The sequence below is a fragment of the Salmo trutta genome, chromosome 18 (genome assembly GCF_901001165.1).
Source record: "Salmo trutta chromosome 18, fSalTru1.1, whole genome shotgun sequence".
Classification (NCBI taxonomy): domain Eukaryota; kingdom Metazoa; phylum Chordata; class Actinopteri; order Salmoniformes; family Salmonidae; genus Salmo; species Salmo trutta.
Window position 1 is genome coordinate 43821894 of NC_042974.1, and position 19663 is coordinate 43841556.

General features: G+C 42.4%; 1 protein-coding gene across 1 annotated transcript; it reads left to right on the plus strand.

Annotated features, from left to right (window-relative positions):
• The first annotated feature begins 4814 nt into the window (after positions 1-4814).
• ppa1b (inorganic pyrophosphatase 1b) lies at positions 4815-19514 on the plus strand. The gene is made up of 11 exons (XM_029698692.1): positions 4815-4967; positions 5793-5857; positions 13265-13318; positions 14247-14366; positions 14657-14743; positions 15108-15234; positions 15569-15696; positions 17757-17842; positions 18116-18191; positions 18374-18413; positions 19165-19514. The coding sequence occupies exons 1-11, from the start codon at positions 4907-4909 to the stop codon at positions 19194-19196; spliced, it is 876 nt and encodes a 291-aa protein (XP_029554552.1). The 5' UTR covers positions 4815-4906; the 3' UTR covers positions 19197-19514.
• Positions 19515-19663: the final 149 nt, after the last annotated feature.

Genomic DNA, 19663 nt, shown 5'->3' on the forward strand with positions numbered 1-19663 from the left:
TTTTAGGTCTAGCCACAGCACTGTTTCAGCAACATTGAAGGTTTTAAATGACATCCACTGTGCTCTTGATAAGAAGTTACATTGTGTGTCTGTTTTTATTGATTTGTCGAAGGCTTTTGACACCGTGGACCATGCTGCGTTAGTGCAAAGGTTAAAATGTTGTGGAATTACTGGTCACGCTCTAGATTGGTTTATAAATTACCTATGAAATCATACACAATGTGTAATATAAATCTGAGTCCATAGAGGTGTGCTCAGGTGTTCCGCAAGGTTCTATTTTGGGTCCACTGTTGTTCATTTTGTATATCAACAACATTGGGGATCTTATTGAAACAGCGGATGTTCATTTTTATGCAGATCATACTGTTCTTTATTCAAGTGGTGGTAGTTTATCTTTAGCTTTTGAAAATGCCCAAAGAGCATTTAACATCATACAACAGAATCTGTATGACTTAAAGCTGATTCTAAATTCAGGTAAAACAAAATGCATGGTATTTTCAAATGCCAGGCATGTTACAAATCATGTCATTGCTACATTGGCTGGACATACTATAGAGCAAGTTAAAGTGTACAAATATTTGGGTGTGTGGGTTGATGATAAGCTGAGCTTCACTGTGCATGTAGAGAACTTGATAAGGAAGTTCAAGCTGAAAATAGGATTTTATTACCGGCATAAGGCTTGTTTTTCTTTTGAGGCCAGGAAGGAGCTGGTACGGTTTTAGATTTTAGTGATGTTATATATATGCAGGCCTCACCCACTACCCTGAGAGCACTTGATTCAGTGTATCATGCATCCCTCAGGTTCATTACAAATCAGAAACATCTAACACATCATTGTGATCTCTACAGTGCTGTTGGCTGGTCGTCATTGACCTTCCTGGTGCACAAAATCTAAGGAAGTTCAAGGTTTTGCTCACCTGAGGTAGAGTATCTCATGATAAGCTGTAGACCACACTATCTACCTAGAGAGTTTATCTGTATTTTTCATAGCTGTCTACATACCACCACAGACCGATGCTGGCACTAAGACCGCACTCATTCCACCGTAAGCAAACAGGAAAACGTTCATCCAGAGGCGGCGCTCCTAGGGGCCGGGGACTTTAATGCAGGGAAACTTAAATCTGTTTTACCAAATTTCTATCAGCATGTTAAATGTGCAACCAGAGGGGAAAAAACTCTAGATCACCCTAGACCTCTAGACCTCTCCACACACAGAGACACGTACAAAGCTCGCCCTCCATTTGGCAAATCTGACCATAATTCTATCCTCCTGATTCCTGTTTACAAGCAAAAATTAAAGCAGAAAGCACCAGTGACTCGGTCTATAAAAAAGTGGTCAGATGAAGGAGATGATAAACTACAGGACTGTTTTGCTAGCACAGACTGGAATATGTTCTGGGATTCTTCCGATGGCATTGAGGAGTACACCATATAAGTCACTGGCTTCATCAATAAGTGCATCGAAGACATCGTCCCCACAGTGACTGTACGTACATACCCAAACCAGAAGCCACGGATTACAATCGCACTGAGCTAAAAGGTAGAGCTGCCGCTTTCAAGGAGCGGGACTCAAACCCGGAAGCGTGTAAGAAATCCCGCTATGCCCTGCGACAAAGCATCAAACAGGCAAAGTGTCAATACAGGACTAAGATCGACTCGTACTACACCGGCTCCGACTCTCGTTGGATGTGGCATGGCTTGCAAACTCTTACAGACTACAAAGGGAAGCACAGCCGCGAGCTGCCCGGTGACACAAGTCTACCAGACGAGCTAAATTACTTCTATGCTCGCTTCGAGGCAAGTAACACTGAAACATGCATAAGAGCATCAGCTGTTCTGGAAGACTGTGTGATCACGCTCTCCATAGATGTGAGTAAGACCTTTAAACAGGTCAACATTCACAAGGCCGCAGGGCCAGACGGATTACCGGGATGTGTACTCCGAGCATGCGCTGACCAACTGGTAAGTGTCTTCACTGACATTTTCAACCTCTCCCTGTCTGAGTCTGTAATACCAACATGTTTCAAGCAGATCACCATAGTCCCTGTGCCCAAGAACACTAAGGTAATCTGCCTATATGACTACCGACTCGTAGCACTCACATCTGTAGCCATGAAATGCTTTGAAAGGCTGGTCATGGCTCATGTCAACACCATTATCCCAGAAACCCTAGACCCACTCCAACTTGCATACCACCTTAACAGATGCAATCTCCATTGCACTCCACACTGCCCTTTCCCACCTGGACAAAAGGAACACCTACGTGAGAATGCTATTCATTGACTACAGTTCAGCGTTCAAACCATAGTGCCCTAAAGCTCATCAATAAGCTAAGCACCCTGAGCCTAAACACCTCCCTCTGCAACTGGATCCTGGACTTCCTAATGGGCCGCCCCCAGGTGGTAAGGGTAGGTAACAACACATCCGTCACGCTGATCCTCAACACAGGGGCCCCTCATGGGTGCGTGCTCAGTCCCCTCCTGTACTCCCTGTTCACCCATGACTGCACAGCCAGGCACGACTCCAACACCGTCATTAAGTTTGCAGATGAGACAACAGTGGTAGGCCTGATCACCGACAATGAAGAGACAGCCTATAGGGAGGAGGTCAGAGAGCTGGCCATGTGGTGCCAGGACAGCAACCTCTCCCTCAGTGTGATCAAGACAAAGGAGATGATTGTTGACTACAGGAAAAGGAGGACCAAGCATGCCCCCATTCTCATCGACGGGGCTGTAGGGGAGCAGGTTGAGAGCTTCCAGTTCCTTGGTGTCCACATCACCAACAAACTAATATGGTCTAAGCACACCAAGACAGTTGTGAAGAGGGCACAAGAAAACCTATTGCCCCTCAGGAGATTGAAAAGATTTGGCATGGGTCCTCAGATCCTCAAAAGGTTCTAAAGCTGCACCATCGAGAGCATCCTTACTTGTTGCATCACTGCCTGGTATGGCAACTGCTTGGCCTCCGATCACAAGGCACTACAGAGGGTAGTGTGTACGGCCCAGTACATCACTGGAGCCAAGCTTCCTGACATCCAGGACCTCTATACCAGGTGGTGTCAGAGGAAGGCCCTAAAAATTGTCAAAGACTCCAGCCACCCTAGTCATAGACTCTTCTCTCTGCTACCGCACGGCAAGCGGTACTGGAGCGCCAAGTCTCGGTCCAAGAGGCTTCTAAACAGCTTCTACCCCCAAGCCATAAGACTTCTGAACATCTAATCAAATGGCTACCCAGACTATTTGCATTGCCCCCTCCCCTTTTACTCCGCTGCTACTCTCTGTTATTATCTATGCATAGTCACTTTAATAATTCTACCTACATGTACATATTACCTCAATTACCTCGACTAACCGGTGCCCCCGCACATTGACTATGTACCGGTACCCCCTGCATTTAGTTTCGCTATTTTTATTTTACTGCTGCTCTTTAACTACTTGTTTCTTTCATTTATTTAATTTATTATTCTTATTTGTATTTTTAAACTGCATTGTTGGTTAGGGGCTTGTAAGTACGCATTTCACTGTAAGGTCTACGCCTGTTGTATTCGGCGCAAGTGATGATTTATTTTTGGATTTGATTTGATTTGAACCATGTGTATGTGGCTAATCAAATTTGATTTGATTTGATCCTGGCCTGGTCTGTTTGGTCTGCTTCGCAAGCATTTCCTGAAGTCTTGCAATGTTGCACCTCTGGGTTTAGAAACTCTGTGTTATCTTTACTCATTGTGTATGTATTCCTCGTTTAATTATTATTCTATATTTTTCTCTCTGCATTGTTGGGAAGGACCCATAACTAAACATTTAACTGTTAGTCTACACCTGTTATTTACGAAGCATGGGACAAATAAAATAAAATATTTTATTAATTTCATTAGAAGATGATGTCAGTGGTCAACATGTGGGAGAAGTTGTGGGGCTTTCAAGATAACCTGGAACTCGAGTTCTAGAAAGATGCCCGAGTTTCTGACTTGGAATTCTGAGTTGGATGACCGTTCAAAAATATTTTTCCCGAGTTCCCAGTTGTCTTGAACGCATTGAAGTCAGACATAGGGGCTGCCGAGTGGCTCAGCGGTGTAAGGCACTGCATCTCAGTGCTTGAGGTGTCACTACAGACATCCTGGTTCAATTCCAGGCTGTATCACAACCGGCCGTGATTGGGAGTCCCATAGGGTTGCGAACAATTGGCCTGGCATCGTTCCGGGTTTGGCTGGTGTATTTAATTGACTTGCCTAGTTAAATAAAGGTAACATTTCAGAGTTTTGAGTGTGGCAACTCGGAACCTCAGTTAAAGTTTGCATATGTTTTTTTTGTGTAGAGCTTCCTATTGGTTCATTGATACTTTCCAAATGGTAAAACCGGACCTCATCTTTCTTCAACGAGGTTCCAGTCATAAATCTCAGAGTTTCCGACTTCCGAGTTGTCTTGAACGCAGCATCAGGGATGATAGACGATTTCCCCACTAGTAATTACCAGTTGGAGGGTCATTTAAGTGGATTTTTCACAGACGTATGTGGTAAATACCACCCTCCCACTCGGTTAAGAACACAGCATAACATTTTGTTTGTGATGCTGCTTTAATAGGCAACTCAGATGTGCTAGTCAGAAATAGGAAACGCAGACGTTTCTGAATGGGAAACTCGTTGTAGAACGATAATACCCACGTTTCCCACTTGAAAGGTATCAGAATCAACTAATAGAAAGCTCAAAGCAAATAACTAGTTTTATTTTAACTCGGAGGTTCTGAATTTTGATAGGCCATGAACTCGCCATCGTGCGTTTATGATTATTCATTATGCGCAGTTGCAGCACACTTTCTAAGCTTTCTGTCTAGAAATGCGCATGTGCAATACAGTCCCAGTGCACTAGACATCACTACATCATCGGCAAGAACCCAACACAGACTAAACATGAGCTTCACAGTCGAAGAGAGGGGAAACCCCAATACATTGAGCTATCGTTTGTTTTTCAGTAAGTGTGGTCCACTTTTTAATGGAAATATAGCTTAAGCTAGCTTAGTTAATAGCTAGCTATAATACGGCAAGGGTCGAGTCCATTGTGGATTTGCCGGCTTACTAGTGGGATCGGGCCCCACCTCCCACTTATTCATTGGTTTTATACTCCTAATGTCAAGTTCAAGTGTAGATTTCACAGGTATTTGCACCTAGTTAGGATCGTTGAGTATATGCATGTATCAGCGCTTTGACCTTTGCTCCCCATTTGAGTTGAGCAGACATACAGTAACTAGCAATTGCATGGACCAGTTTTGCCGGTTTGCTGGACATGAACTTGACTTACCGGTATCAAGATCTAATTCCGCTCTTTTAGTGTGTTAGATTTATCCTGTCATTGTGGTATTTCTGATATTAGTTAGCTAGTCTTGTTGGGATACCACACCAGCAACCTCGATAATATTAGTTAGTTCGTCTTGTTGGAATACCACACCAGTAACGTCGATAAATCATATTTTAGCCACTGTACGTGTGGGTTACACCCAGTTTCAGTTTCTAAGATCAAGACTTAAGACCTGTCAAACAAAAGGTGTTTCTCATGTGACCAGTGTTAGCCTGAATGTGTCATTGTTCAAATGTGATGTAGCAGTCTTTCATATTTGTTGCATACAGTGCAGCCTTATGATTGCGCACTTAATTATCATTACACTGGGGGTTAATTGCATCATGAATATCATGTGTACGTGGTTGATTTCTTACATACATGCATACATTTACACACACTAAACTTAAAGGTCACTCATATTCTCCCATTCTCATGATGTATGTTGTCTGTTCTCTGTAGAAAATGCTGATGGAAAGTATGTCTCCCCATTCCATGACATACCTATGTATGCTGATGAGAGCCAGGTATGTCACCTTTATCCTGCTACAACGCCCCATTACATATCACACACACCCACTGAATGGAGATGGGATATCAATTCAACTGCTTCTTTTATAGAAAGATACCCACTTAGTCTAACTTTTGACTCATGGTTAAATCTGCAATATTAAACTTTTTGGGTGACCTGACCAAATGGACATAGAAATGTGAGTTGTAGATATGTCATTCTCATTGAAAGCAAATCTAAGAAGTGGTATATGTTGTTTTTATGTTCTCTATTTCTATGCTTCTCATTCTTAAGTTTCATTTTTGCATCTTTTACTTTCGGTTTTGTACATCAGCTCAAGCAAACATATTAAGTGGCGCAGAGGTCTAAGGCACTGCATCTCAGTGCTAGAGGCATCACTACAGACCCTGGTTTGATTCTAGGCTGTATCACAACCGGCCGTGATTGGGAGTCCCATAGGGCGGCGAACAATTGGCCCAGCGTCGTCCGGATTAAAGGAGTAGATGTATGAAAGCAAATCAGCTATTTGGGCAGATTTGTTGCCACTCAAGACCGTTTTGCGTGGCTGATTGGGCTGCGCTACGAGTCGATATTAAGACGGCGAGGTGTTGAGCTTCCTACTGAGTAACATTATTATTATTGTGTCGCCGGCGGTAGCTACGTGGAATTTTATTTCAAGTAGGATAGCAGACTACACAAGAAATAACTAATATTGATAACTAGGGTTGCAAAGGGTTGGAAACTTTCCGGGATATTTCCGGAAATTTGCCATGGGAAGTTAAGCCTGGGAATTTTGCTTAAATTCATAAAAAAGGTTAGCTTATAACAGTGAACCTTTTTTGTGGGATACACATAAGGCAATTCTAGGTCTTGTGGCATATTTTGGTTAAACTATCTCCAATTCAATGGAATTGCAACCCTCTGCATGCACAGTGCATTCTTCCATCATGTGTACAGCTGATTCTCAAGGTCTTGCACACTAATGAGATGCTATTGAGCCCACACTACTACACTGTCTGAGCCAAGGACTACATGCTTTCTGGTAAGTTTTGATTACAATACTGTGTGGGGTGAATATATTTTATATGACATACATGATTTTTTGTTAACTAGTAAATAGTAGCCTACAGCAAAGTGTGTTTAAATAATTTCTTACTTGTTAACAATTTCTGCTAGTTAGTTTCTGCTACCATGTGGGTTTTAGCTTGCTTGAGCCTGCTAACTTTCCATACATGTTTTATTTTGAAACATGTATCTTACAAAGGAGTTGTTTAATCTAACTGCTTAACTATTTATCTGTACATGGAATTGTATTTGTTTTGTTTTTTTACAAAAAAATTATAATCTTTGCAGGAAAATGCCACGGGCACTATCTGATGTGTGGAGACATTTACTGCAGCTAATGTAGAAGGAAAAGCTGTGTACATTTGCAAATACTGTGCCAAATCATATCTGAAGAATGCAACAGATGCAGAATCATCTGGTCAAGTGCATAAAGTTCCCTCAGCGCTCACAACAAGCAACCTCTGACAAAAGTCCCTCTACTTCTATTCGAGGTGAAAATTATGAATCAGACACCTTATCGATGGCAACAGCTCATGGTCTTCCTGGAATCAGATTTTTTTTTTGACTCAATGGAGGAACATAGTCAGAGAAATGCCGATGAATGTCTTGCTCAAGCTGTGTATGCAACTGGTTCACCTCTGATGCTCACAGGCAATGTGTATTGGAAGAGATTTCTGAATGTTCTTTGCCCAGCATACACCCCTCCAACCAGACATACTTCATCTACTAATTTGCTGGATGCAGAGTTCAAGTGAAGGTCAAGCAAATCATAGAGAAAGCAGACTGTATTGCAATCATCTCTGATGGGTGGTCGAATGTTCGTGGGCAAGGAATAATTAACTACATCATCTCCACCCCTCAACCAGTATTCTACAAGAGCACAGACACAAGGGACAACAGACACACCGGTCTCTACATCGCAGATGAGCTGAAGGAAGTCATCAATGACCTTGGACCACAGAAGGTATTTGCACTGGTGACAGACAATGCTGTGAACATGAAGGCTGCTTGGTCTAAAGTGGGAGTCCTACCCTCACATCACATCCATTGGCTATGCTGCTCATGCATTGAATCTGTTCCTAAAGGACATCATGGAACTGAAAATAATGGATACAGTCTACAGGAGAGCCAAGGAAATGGTTAGGTATGTGAAGGGTCATCAAGTTATAGCAGCAATCTACCTCTCCAAGCAAAGTGAGAAGAATAAGAGCACCACATTGAAGTTGCCCAGAATCACACGTTGTGGTGGTGTTGTCATCATGTTTGACAGTCTCCTGGAGGGGAAGGAGTGTCTCCAAGAAATGGCCATATCACAGTCTGCCAATATGGACAGGAGAGAGTGGTAAGTAGCCTGAAACCCCTGAAACCTATAGCGGTATCCATTGCACATCCTGTCTGATGTTCAGACTCTGCTTGCAGATGTAAGAGAAGAAATCTGTACTGCCCTGCCCACTTCACTGTTGCTCCAAGAAGAGGAAACTGCAGTTCTGAAATGCATCAAAAAGCGTGAAGACTTCTGCCTGAAGCCCATACATGCTGCAGTGTACATGTTGGACCCCAAGTATGCTGGCAAGAGCATCCTGTCTGGTGCAGAGATCAACAAGGCCTATGGTGTCATCACTACAGTGTCTCGCCACCTTGGCCTGGATGAGGGCAAGGTTCTTGGCAGTCTGGCGGAGTACACTTCCAAGCAAGGGCTTTGGGATGGAGATGCAATATTGCAGTCGTGCCAAGATATCTCATCAGCCACCTGGTGGAAGGGACTTTGTGGATCTGAGGCTCTTTCCCCTGTTGCCTTCAAATCCCACAAACCATCAGCCGCCTCAGAGCGCAACTGGTCCTTGTTTGGGAACACACACACCAAAGCACGCAACAGGCTGACCAATACAAGGGTTGAAATAGCCATATCACAGTCTGCTGATATGGACAGCCCCATCAAGAGGATCCTCCTGGATTATGTATTTTGGGAGAGAGTGGTAAGCAGCCTGAAACCTATAGCAGTAGCCATTGCACAGATTGAGGGAGACAATGCCATCATGTCTGATGTTCACTCTGCTTGCAGAATAAATCCGTACTGCCCTGACCACTTCACTGTCACCACAAGCAGAGGAAACTGCAGGGTTGACAAATTGGTGGCCATCTGGGCTAATTTGAGCCTTTTTGAGCCTCACAATGAGCCATCCTCAACAAGGTTGGAAAGTGATAGTGAAGATGAGGCCTCAGAGTCTGATGTTCAAGAGGTGGACATTGAGAAGGTCCAGGGAGAAGACATGGAAGCCTGAGAGGAAGACAACCAAAGCTTTAGTTTCTAGACTATTATTTTACAGATGTATGTTGAAAACGTTTTTGGGAGATGCGATGGATCATTGGGGATCATTCAATATTCCCTTTTGTTGTTCAGTGAAATCATCCCATGTGAAGAGTCAACTCATTTAATTAAAGTTCAATTCGTAACTAAATTGTTTTTTTTACTTCTATTGGAAGGATTTCATAATTTACAATTATGTCTACTTATGGTAAGGTAAAAGGTTTATGTTTATGTTTCTGTCTCCATATGATACGGTAAATATATCCAATTTAAAAAAATCTACATTTAAATGGTATTAATTTGCATATATTTCCATTAATTCCCACCTCAGAATATTCCCCAAAACGTTCAACCCTATTGATAACCATCTAGATGTCACCTTGAATGAATACATACATACATGCATGCATGCATGCATGCATACATACATACATACATACATACATACATACATACATAGTCAACTACTCAATGGGGAGGGCATGACCAGCAATAATACAGTAACAGCACCGGGACACATTGCCCTTTGCTCCCACTCAACAAGTACCTAGTAGCCAATATCATGGTGACAGTCATAGTAAGCACACACATGCAACGCATGAAACAACAGTACACCCATCATCAATAATTTTAATAACTAATAAACAGTTGTCAGTTTTATAACAGAAAATATACAATTATGTGTGAAACTAACAGTGAAATATGACTCCGACTCATCCTCGGACTTAAAAACAGAAGTCCTGACTCTCATGGTACGATAGTTCAATATATAGTAGTTCCCTGGGGGGAGAACTCCAAAAGTATTGAATCCTTGACTTCTGGGTGTCAAGCTTCGACTCCTAAGATTCTGTATTTTTTGCAACGGAGAAAACTATTTTCCGTAGTCTACTTAGAGAACACAAACTCATCTTTCACAGCAAAGAAAGACTGAACTAGCGAGGGGAGAGACGGATGGGAGGGGCACAGCCAGGCATGTCGGCCACCAGGCAGACATTCAGAACAGTGCATTGGTAATCAAAAAATGTAGGCTGTAGGCTATCGCAATGCTGTATTTTGCAATTTCTTGGATTGCAAGGTCTTGCGCAAGTTCACTAAAGTAGGGGCTATCTGTGAGTATGCTAAGCTATTCTACACGTAACAGACCAAAAACCAAACACATACTAGAGTTTTTCATAGCGAACAGAAAGGGGAGCAGGTGAGGGAGAGTTTGGATCGGCGCAGGCAGAGAGACGGTCAGAACCGTGCGCACAGGCTATACCAGTGGTTTCCAACTTCTTTTGGTTACTGTACCACCAACTGAATTTTGCTCTGCCCGGAGTACCCCTGAAGTACCCCCTCATGTACATTTTACCAGTAGGCCTATGGTCTCATGAGTCTAAGTACCCCCTGTGGATAGGACAAGTACCCCCAGGGCAGGGGTCCTAGAACCACTGGGCTATACTGTATTTTGGTAATCTGTATATATCATTCCATAAGATATCGCTTAAATAGTATTTATATATTCAAACAAAATAGGCCTTTTTATAGGCAAATGGGCAGCATCATGCTCATGTCAGTCCTCTTGAACACAAATGTTGTCTTCCTAGTAGGACTGCAATAATGAGATGGTGTGTATGTGTGTGCGCGTTCGTTTCTGTGTGTTTTGGGAGTCAAGCAAGAGTCGACTTCTACGACTCTACCTACAGAAGTTGGAGCCGACACCAAAAATCCTGAAGTCATTCACCACAAAAAACAACAGCTCAATCAAAACCGCCTAACCTATAGCAGAGTGGTCTCGATACACCCACTACTTTCCTTTCGACACACCCACTCGCCCATACACCAATTGTCATATTGGGATGCAGCCACCAGCTTCAAACAGCTGAAAATATATTTCACAGCGGTTTAGATGGTACAGTGATTCTCTAAACCAGGTATTCCCAAACTGGGCACGCCAAATAAAAATGTGATTCCATTTATATTTTCCAACGGGGCTATAGATTTGGGTGAGTTTTTTTTCTGGCCTGAGTTGCCTTGTTTCACTGCCAAAAATAAAATTAAGCCATCTAGTGTTCAGCGAAATAATAACAACACAATGTCAAATACAGGTAGCCTAGTCAAATAATGAACATCCAATCACATTAACCGTTACTCTCGCGGGAATTCCACTAACGGTCCGTATGTAGCCAAACGTAGCTGCTGCTCATGTTGGTATCTGTACTGATGGCGCAAAAGCCATGACTGAGACAGTGCAGTTGCTCCCGACGCCACTAGGGTACACTACAGCATCCACCGAGAGGCTCTTGCTGCCAAGGTAATGCCTGACAGCTTGAAATAGATTTTGGACACTACAGTGAAAATGGTTAACTTTGTTAAAGCAAGTCCCCTGAACTCTCCTGTATTTTCTGCACTATGCAATGATATGGGCAGCGACCATGTAACACTTTTACAACATACAGAAGTGCGCTTGTTATCAAGGGGTAAAGTATTGACACATTTTTTTGAATTGAGAGACGAGCTTAAAGTTCTTTACTGACCCATAATTTTCACTTGTCTGACCACTTGCATGATGACGAGTTTCTCACACAACTGGCCTATCTGGGTTATGTTTTTTTTCGCCTGAATGATCTGAATCTTGGATTACAGGGACTCTCCGCAACTATATTCAATGTGCGGGACAAAATTGAGGCTATGATTAAGAAGTTGGAGCTCTTCTCTGTCTGCATTAACAAGGACAACACACAGGTCTTTCCATCATTGTATGACTTTTTTTGTGTGCAAATGAGCTCAAGCTTAAGGACAATGTCAAATGTGATATAGCGAAGCACATGAGTGAGTTGGGTGGACAATTACGCAAGTACTTTCCTGAAACGGATGACACAAACAACTGTATTAGTTATTACTTAGAATTTTAGCAACCAGGAAATGCTAGTGGTTTCTGCATATTGCACCTTTAAAGATGTCATTGAGTTGTTGTATCTCCATAGCATTCTTGGTTGGAATTGTTTGTAATGTATTCATTTTTGTTCCCTATGCGTGTGGAAGAGTAGGAGTACCGCTAGCAAGGTCATAGTCTGTTTGTCAAAGCAATGGTCTTTACCACTCCAACACTGAACTCTTTAATCATTGTCTTATCTCTCTGGAGTAATATATCAGAGTTGGATGGCCTTTCCTTTCCTCCAACATATCCATAGGCATAAATAAATTATTCCTGTGTATATTGATATTATATGTGACAAACTGGGACACAAGTATGCAAATGTATTCACTCACTAATGTAAGTCGCTCTGGATAAGCGCTTCTGCTTGATCACTTAAGTAAATGTAACAACAAAAAAATGTCCATGGTTCTTAATGCTCAGTTTGTGTGCACATTTGACATTTTAGTCACTTAGGAGATGCTCTTATTCAGAGTGACAAACAGTTAGCTAGGTGGGACAACCGCATTTCATAGTCATACTAAGTACTTTTTTTCTCAAAGTAGCTACCCGCAAAGCCAGAACTACTAAGGGGGGGGGGGAAAAGTGTGAGTGTTAGTTCACAAAAAGTTTTTTTTGGGGGGGGGGTATTTAAAATACTCTTTGAAGAGGTAGGGTTTCAGATGTTTTCAGGGCAGGGGCAGGAACAGGGACTCTGCTGTCCTAGCTTCAAGGGGAAGCTGGTTCCAACATTAGGGTGCCAGAACAATGAAGAGCTTAGATTGGGCTGAGCGGGAGCTGCCCTTCCGTAGGGGTGGGAGGGCAAAGAGACCAGAGGTGGCAGAACGTAGTGCTCGGGGTGGGGTGTAGGGTTTGAGCATAGCCTGAAGGAGCAGTTCCTCTTGCAGCTCCGTTGCAAGTACCATGGTGTTGTAGTGGATACAAACTTTGTCTGGAAGCCAGTGGAGTGTGCGGAGGAGGGAGAACTTGAAGGTTGAACATGGGAGAACTTGAAGGTTGAACACCAAGCGGTCTGCAGGGTTCTGGATGAGTTGCAGGGGTTTGATGGCACAAGTGGGGAGTTTGGCCAACAGCGAACAAACACATTTGTTTACTACTAGTGAAGTATGAGTCATTGCTTTCTTCTCTTTCAGAACATTTTCCACATGGTTGTTGAAGTACCAAGATGGACAAATGCAAAGATGGAGGTAGGTTCACCTTGATTGATTTTATTAGCCAGTTAAAAACAATACATACAGTGCCTTCGGAAAGTATTCAGACCCCTTCACTTTTCCCACATTTTGATATGTTACAGCCTTATTCTAATATTGAGTAAATGTTTTTCCTCATCAATCTACACACAATACCACATAATGACAAAGCGAAAAGAGGTTTTTAGAATTTTTTGCAAATGTATTAAAAAGAAAAAACATACCTTATTTACATAACTATTCAGACCCTTTGCTATGAGACTCGAAATTGATCTCCAGTGCATCCTGTTTCCATTGATCATCCTTGAGATCTTTCTACCATTTGATTAGAGTCCACCTGTGGTAAATTCAATTGATTGGACATGATTTGGAAAGGCACACACCTGTCTATATAAGGTCCCACAGTTGACAGTGCATGTCAGAGCAAAAACCAAGCCATGACGTTGAAGGAATTGTCCGTAGATCTCCGAGACAGGATTGTGTCGAGGCACAGATCTGGGGAAGGGTTCCAAAACATTTCTGCAGCATTGAAGGTCCCCAAGAACACAGTGGCCTCCATCATTCTTAAATTGAAGAAGTTTGGAACCACCAAGACTTCCTAGAGCTGGCCACCCAGCCAAACTGAGCAATCGGGGGAGAAGAGCCTTGGTCAGGGAGGTGACTAAGAACCCGATGGTCACTCTGACAGAGCTCTAGAGTTCCTCTGTGAAGATGGGAGACAACCATCTCTGCAGCACTCCACCAATCAGGCCTTTATGGTAGAGTGACCAGACGGGAAGCCACTCCTCAGGAAAAGGCAGCCTGCTTGGAGTTTGCCAAAAGGCACCTAAAGACTCTCAGACCATGAGAAACCAGATTCTCTGGCTAGTCAAGCAAAATAAGACACGAAAGATAATTCAATAATGTTTGGCTTTTCTACTTCCAGATTGCAACCAAAGACCCCCTGAACCCGATCAAGCAGGATGTGAAGAAGGGGAACCTGCGTTACGTCGCCAATGTTTTCCCCCACAAAGGCTACATCTGGAACTATGGAGCAATACCTCAGGTCAGACATTCACCAAACTGCACATGGTCTGAAATGCAAGTACAGGCTTGTAGTGCCCATTGTACATTTACAAGACTTTTGGCATTCCAACATAATCCTTGTAGTGTGTCACTGTTTCTGCATTCAAACATGTTACAATGCAGACTAATACGTTTGTAGAAGCAGACCCACGCTACATGTCCGACTCAATTCATTGATCACCTAGTTGAATTGGCCATGATTGCCTAGTTCTGTCTTATGAACTAAATATCACAATCTCTTTTGACTGTGATATTTCTCTTTCTCGATAGACTTGGGAGGATCCCGGGCACAAAGATGAAGACACTGACTGCTGTGGTGACAACGACCCCATCGACGTCTGTGAAATTGGTACCAAGGTACAGCACTTTATCCTCTAACTACTATTAACCTTTGGAGACGTTTTTAAGATCTTGATATTGTTTCTTCCATTCAATCTCTGCCATTCCTACATGCTTAAGGTGTCATGCAAAGCAGCTTTTTGTCACCTAAGCAAGGTGTCCAATTTCGAGAAAGTATGTCTGACAATTTAGCTGGGTTTGTTACATCATTAGCTGCCTGTACAGATGTTGTGTTGTGAGCTTTGTTTATGGTTGTGTGATGAAATTCACTTTCCTTCAGCATGTGATCTGCTTTCTGACTTATTATTGAAAGTGACCTAACCCCATACCAATATCGTACTTTTCTATGCTGTACTGATCATGAATCTGCCTCCTGCTCAAGGTGTGTTCGCGTGGGGAGGTGATCAAGGTGAAGGTACTGGGGGTTTTGGCCATGATCGACGAGGGGGAGACGGACTGGAAGGTCATAGCCATCAACGTGGAGGACCCTGAAGCTAAGGACCTGAACAGTAAGCATTGGAGGAGCTAGATGTGGACTAAACAGAGAATCCCTAATATAACAGGCCATTCCTTAATAGTGCCCATTTAGCCCAGTCACTGCATATAGTAGTACTGGAATATGATTGCTCAAGTGGAGAATGCAGTGATTGAACATTTGTTTTCCCAAGTGTGCGTGTGTGTGTATTCCTATTGCCACAGTCATCTGCAAGTGAAGAATGCAATGAATCAATGTTTTCCCAAATGTGGGTGTGTGTGGCTGCGTACATGTGTGTCTATTCCTATTACCACAGTCATCCCCCCACTCCTTTTCCCTCACCTGTCACCCTATCCTGTGTACCTCAGACATCGGTGACATCCAGAGGCTGAAGCCAGGTTACTTGGAGGCCACCGTGGACTGGTTCAGGAGGTACAAGGTACCAGATGGGAAACCAGAGAACCATTTTGCCTTCAACGGAAAGTTCAAAGACAAGGTATCAATTTTGTACCCCATACACAGGAGTTTGTGTTCAGTAATCCTTTGGCCCGAGCCATAATGGCTCATCTCCTGTTTCTATAGTATTTGGCAAGGTATTGTAGCCTTGAAGTTGTCACAGCCTTGGTACAGTAGCTACATCCATCCTCATCAACACACTTTTCATTTATCTATTTACCTTGTACCACATCCACCCTCGTCTATAACAGCTGAAATAAACGTTTCAGGTAGCCTTCCACAAACTTCCCACAATAAGTTGGGTGAATTTTGGCCCATTCCTCCTGACAGAGCTGGTGTAACTGAGTCAGGTTTGTAGGCCTCCTTGCTCGCACACGCCTTTTCTGTTCTGCCCACAAATGTTCTATAGGATTGAGGTCAGGGCTTTGTGATAGCCACTCCACTACCTTGACTTTGTTGTCCTTAAGCCATTTTGCCACAACTTTGGAAGTATGCTTGGGGTCATTGTCCATTTGGAAGACCCATTTGCGACCAAGCTTTAACTTCCTGACTGATGTCTTGAGATGTTGCTTCAATATATCCACATTTTCTCTCCTCATGATGCCATCTATTTTGTGAAGTGCACCAGTCCCTCTTGCAGCAAAGTACCCCCACAACATGATGCTGCCACCCCCATATTTCACGGTTGGGATGGTGTTCTTCGGATTGCAAGCCTCCCCCTTTTTCCTCCAAACATAACGATGGTCATTATGGCCCCACAGTTCTATTTTTGTTTCATCAGACCAGAGGACATTTCTCCAAAAAGTACAATCTTCGTCCCCATGTGCAGTAGCAAACCGTAGTCTGGCTTTATTATGGCGGTTTTGGAACAGTGGCTTCTTCCTTGCTGAGCGGCCTTTTAGGTTATGTCTATATAGGACTCGTTTTACTGTGGATATAGATACTTTTGTACCTGCTTCTTCCAGCATCTTCATAAGGTCCTTTGCTGTTGTTCCGGGATTGATTTGCACTTTCGCACCAAAGTACATTCATCTCTAGGAGACAGAACACGTCTCCTTCCTGAGCGGTATGACGGCTGCGTGGTCCCATGGTGTTTATACTTGCATACTATTGTTTGTACAGATGAAAGTGGTACCTTCAGGCATTTGGAAATTGCTCCCGAGGATGAACCAGACTTGTGGAGGTCTACAATTTATTTTCTGAGGTCTTGGCTGATTTATTTTGATTTTCCCATGATGTCAAGCAAAGAGGCACTGAGTTTGAAGGTTGGCCTTGAAATACATCCACAGGTACACCTCCAATTGACTCAAATGATGTCAAGTAGCCTATCAGAAGCTTCTAAAGCCATGACATGATTTTCTGGAATTTTCCAAGCTGTTTAAAGGCACAGTCAACTTAGTGTATGTAAACTTCTGACCCACTGGTATTGTGATACAGTGAATTATAAGTGAAATAATCTGTCTGTAAACAATTGTTGGAAAAATTACATGTCATGCACAAAGTAGATGTCCTAACTGACTTGCCAAAACTATAGTTTGTTAACAAGAAATTTGTGGAGTGGTTGAAAAACGAGTTTTAATGACTCCAACCTAAGTGTATGAAAACTTCTGACTTCAACTGAACATGGATAGTCGTTTAGCCTGAATGTCAGTCTGTCTGCAATAGCGTTGTTAAATGTTGCGTTGTTGAATGCAGGTAAAGTCTGGTACCAAGCCTACATTGTGTTGGCCAAATAGAGGCAAATTCAGTTTGTTGTACAAGAACTGACATTTATTTTGCAAGACCCATAGGGTTGTATTATCCTGTTGCAACATAGTATGTCCCTGAGGATGCAATAACCTTTTTACCATATACAGTGTCCAATGAAGTTCAATACAGGCTTGTTTTAAATTGATCGGTTCAGCTAAAATACAGAAATGCAAAGGGCTGGTTTCACGGACATAGATTAAGACTATCCTGGACTAAAATGCACTCACATTTGGGATTCTCCATTGAGTTTGCATTTTCCAGGAGTAGGTTTAATCTGTGTCCGGAAAACCACCCCAAACTGGATGTTTCCTTGCCCTACAACAGCCTCAGCTCTGTGTGTTTCCTTGTCAGGAATTTGCCATTGAGACAATCAAGAGCACCCATGGCTTCTGGAAGGCACTTATCTCTCAGAAGACCAACTCTGGAGGACTCAACTGGTGAGGAGAGCATACACGATTTGCAATCCTTGTACAGTAAAATACCTCTAAAACTGGCATTTGTTACAGTCCCATTGTCTTAATATCATTACTGTAAATTAGATCAATCTTTAAAGGCCTAATCCGTAATTCCAACATGTAAGCCCCGCCACTTCATTTGTGAAATTAGACCTTACTTCTGAAGAACTATAGCAACAAGCAAGAACTTGTTTAAATCTGAATACAAAATGAATGAATACCTGACTGATGTGACCTTTTTCTCCAATCCTGCAGTAAAAACACGTGTGTGTCGGCTGGCGACAGTCCCTTCTGCTGCTCCACGGACGAGGCCAAGGCTGTCATAGAAGGGGTCAGTACCTTCTGCTTCTCTATGGCTAGTTTCTAGAACTTCAGGGTCGGGTCAGACCTCTCTCCTTTATGTGCTGTGCTCCTACATGCCTCTGCTGTGGTCAAACATGTCTAGCATATACATTTATAAATTGCTCAATCAGACCATCCAATTCTGTGTATTTATTTTGATTTTTTTTTTAGACAACCACTTGTGGACCCGAAGATCCTATCCCCTGCTCAGGTATGTCTCTTTAAAATCATTTTTACCTCAAGATTGTGAAACGTGTACTATGAATCTACTTTTTTTTATTGAATATCGTGAAAAGGTGTTGGACGTGCGCTGACAATGCAATTGTTATTTGGATAAGTCTGCCTATTTGCTTGAACATATAATAAAAACGGATCTAAATGAATCAACAAAAATTAAATAACTCCCATAGTTAATAATGATCCTTGCTATGATCATATATTTACGTATTGGATCCTGCCTTGACTCAGATGTTTATTTGACGTATTGTAAACCTCCCACTCTTTATGGTCATTTTATGACCAACCTGGAATGATAGGAAAGGACTGCATGGTTGTACACACGTATTTTATTTTATGACGGTCAATTCCATTGCTATTCAGGAAGTAAGCTAAGATTCCAATTACATTTTTCGTCAGTGGGGAAAATTGGAATTTCAGTTTACTTCTTGAATTGAAATGGAATTGACCCAATGGATTCATGTGAATTCACTGGGGCGGCAGGTAGCCTAGTGGTTAGAGTATTGGACTAGTAAGCGAAAGGTTGCAAGATCGAATCCCTGAGCTGACAAGGTAAAAATCTGTTGTTCTCCCCCTAAACAAGGCAGTTAACCCACAGTTCCTAGGCCATCATGGAAAATAAGAATTTGTTCTTAACTGACTTGCCTAGTTAAATAAAGGTAAAAATAAAATAAAACACTTGACTTACTCTGTACACATCTAATCATGTGATTTTCTATTTCCAGTGGATAAATGGTTCTACTATGAGAAGGAGTAACTTTAAGACGAAGACTCAATGGACCAGTGTCTCACCTGTTTAGCAAGTGTACTTGTAGATCATAGACTTAATGACAGTTGGGGGTGTGGCTGCGAAAGAATAGACTTTCTTCTCCATACTCTGAAGATAAGAGAAGATGGGACAAAAAGAGTGAAATAATGTCTGAGGAAATGTGTTGTTACTGTTATTTAACAAAGGTCTCATTGGAGATGTGCTGTCGAACAGATAGTACTGGTAGTGTGCTTCCTATAGCTAGCTACTATATGTACTGTATGGGATCGTAATTCCTTTAATAAAGCTTTTACTGTAAAACAAAAATACTATGATCGTTTTGTTGGATAATGTAAAGAATTGTAGTAACCTTCAATTTTATTTGCTCTGACATTATTTTGTAGGAAGTTGTACTCTGTTACCCAGCTGACATGTAGATGAGGGCTGATTTGGTTACCCTTTGCTAGAACAGTCGA

Coding starts and splice junctions, on each gene's coding strand:
- ppa1b (XM_029698692.1), top strand. CDS start 4,907: ATGAGCTTCACAGTCGAAGAGAGGGGAAACCCCAATACATTGAGCTAT. Junction 5,858..13,264: donor TGTATGCTGATGAGAGCCAG/GTATGTCACCTT, acceptor CTTCTCTTTCAG/AACATTTTCCACATGGTTGT. Junction 13,319..14,246: donor GGACAAATGCAAAGATGGAG/GTAGGTTCACCT, acceptor TTCTACTTCCAG/ATTGCAACCAAAGACCCCCT.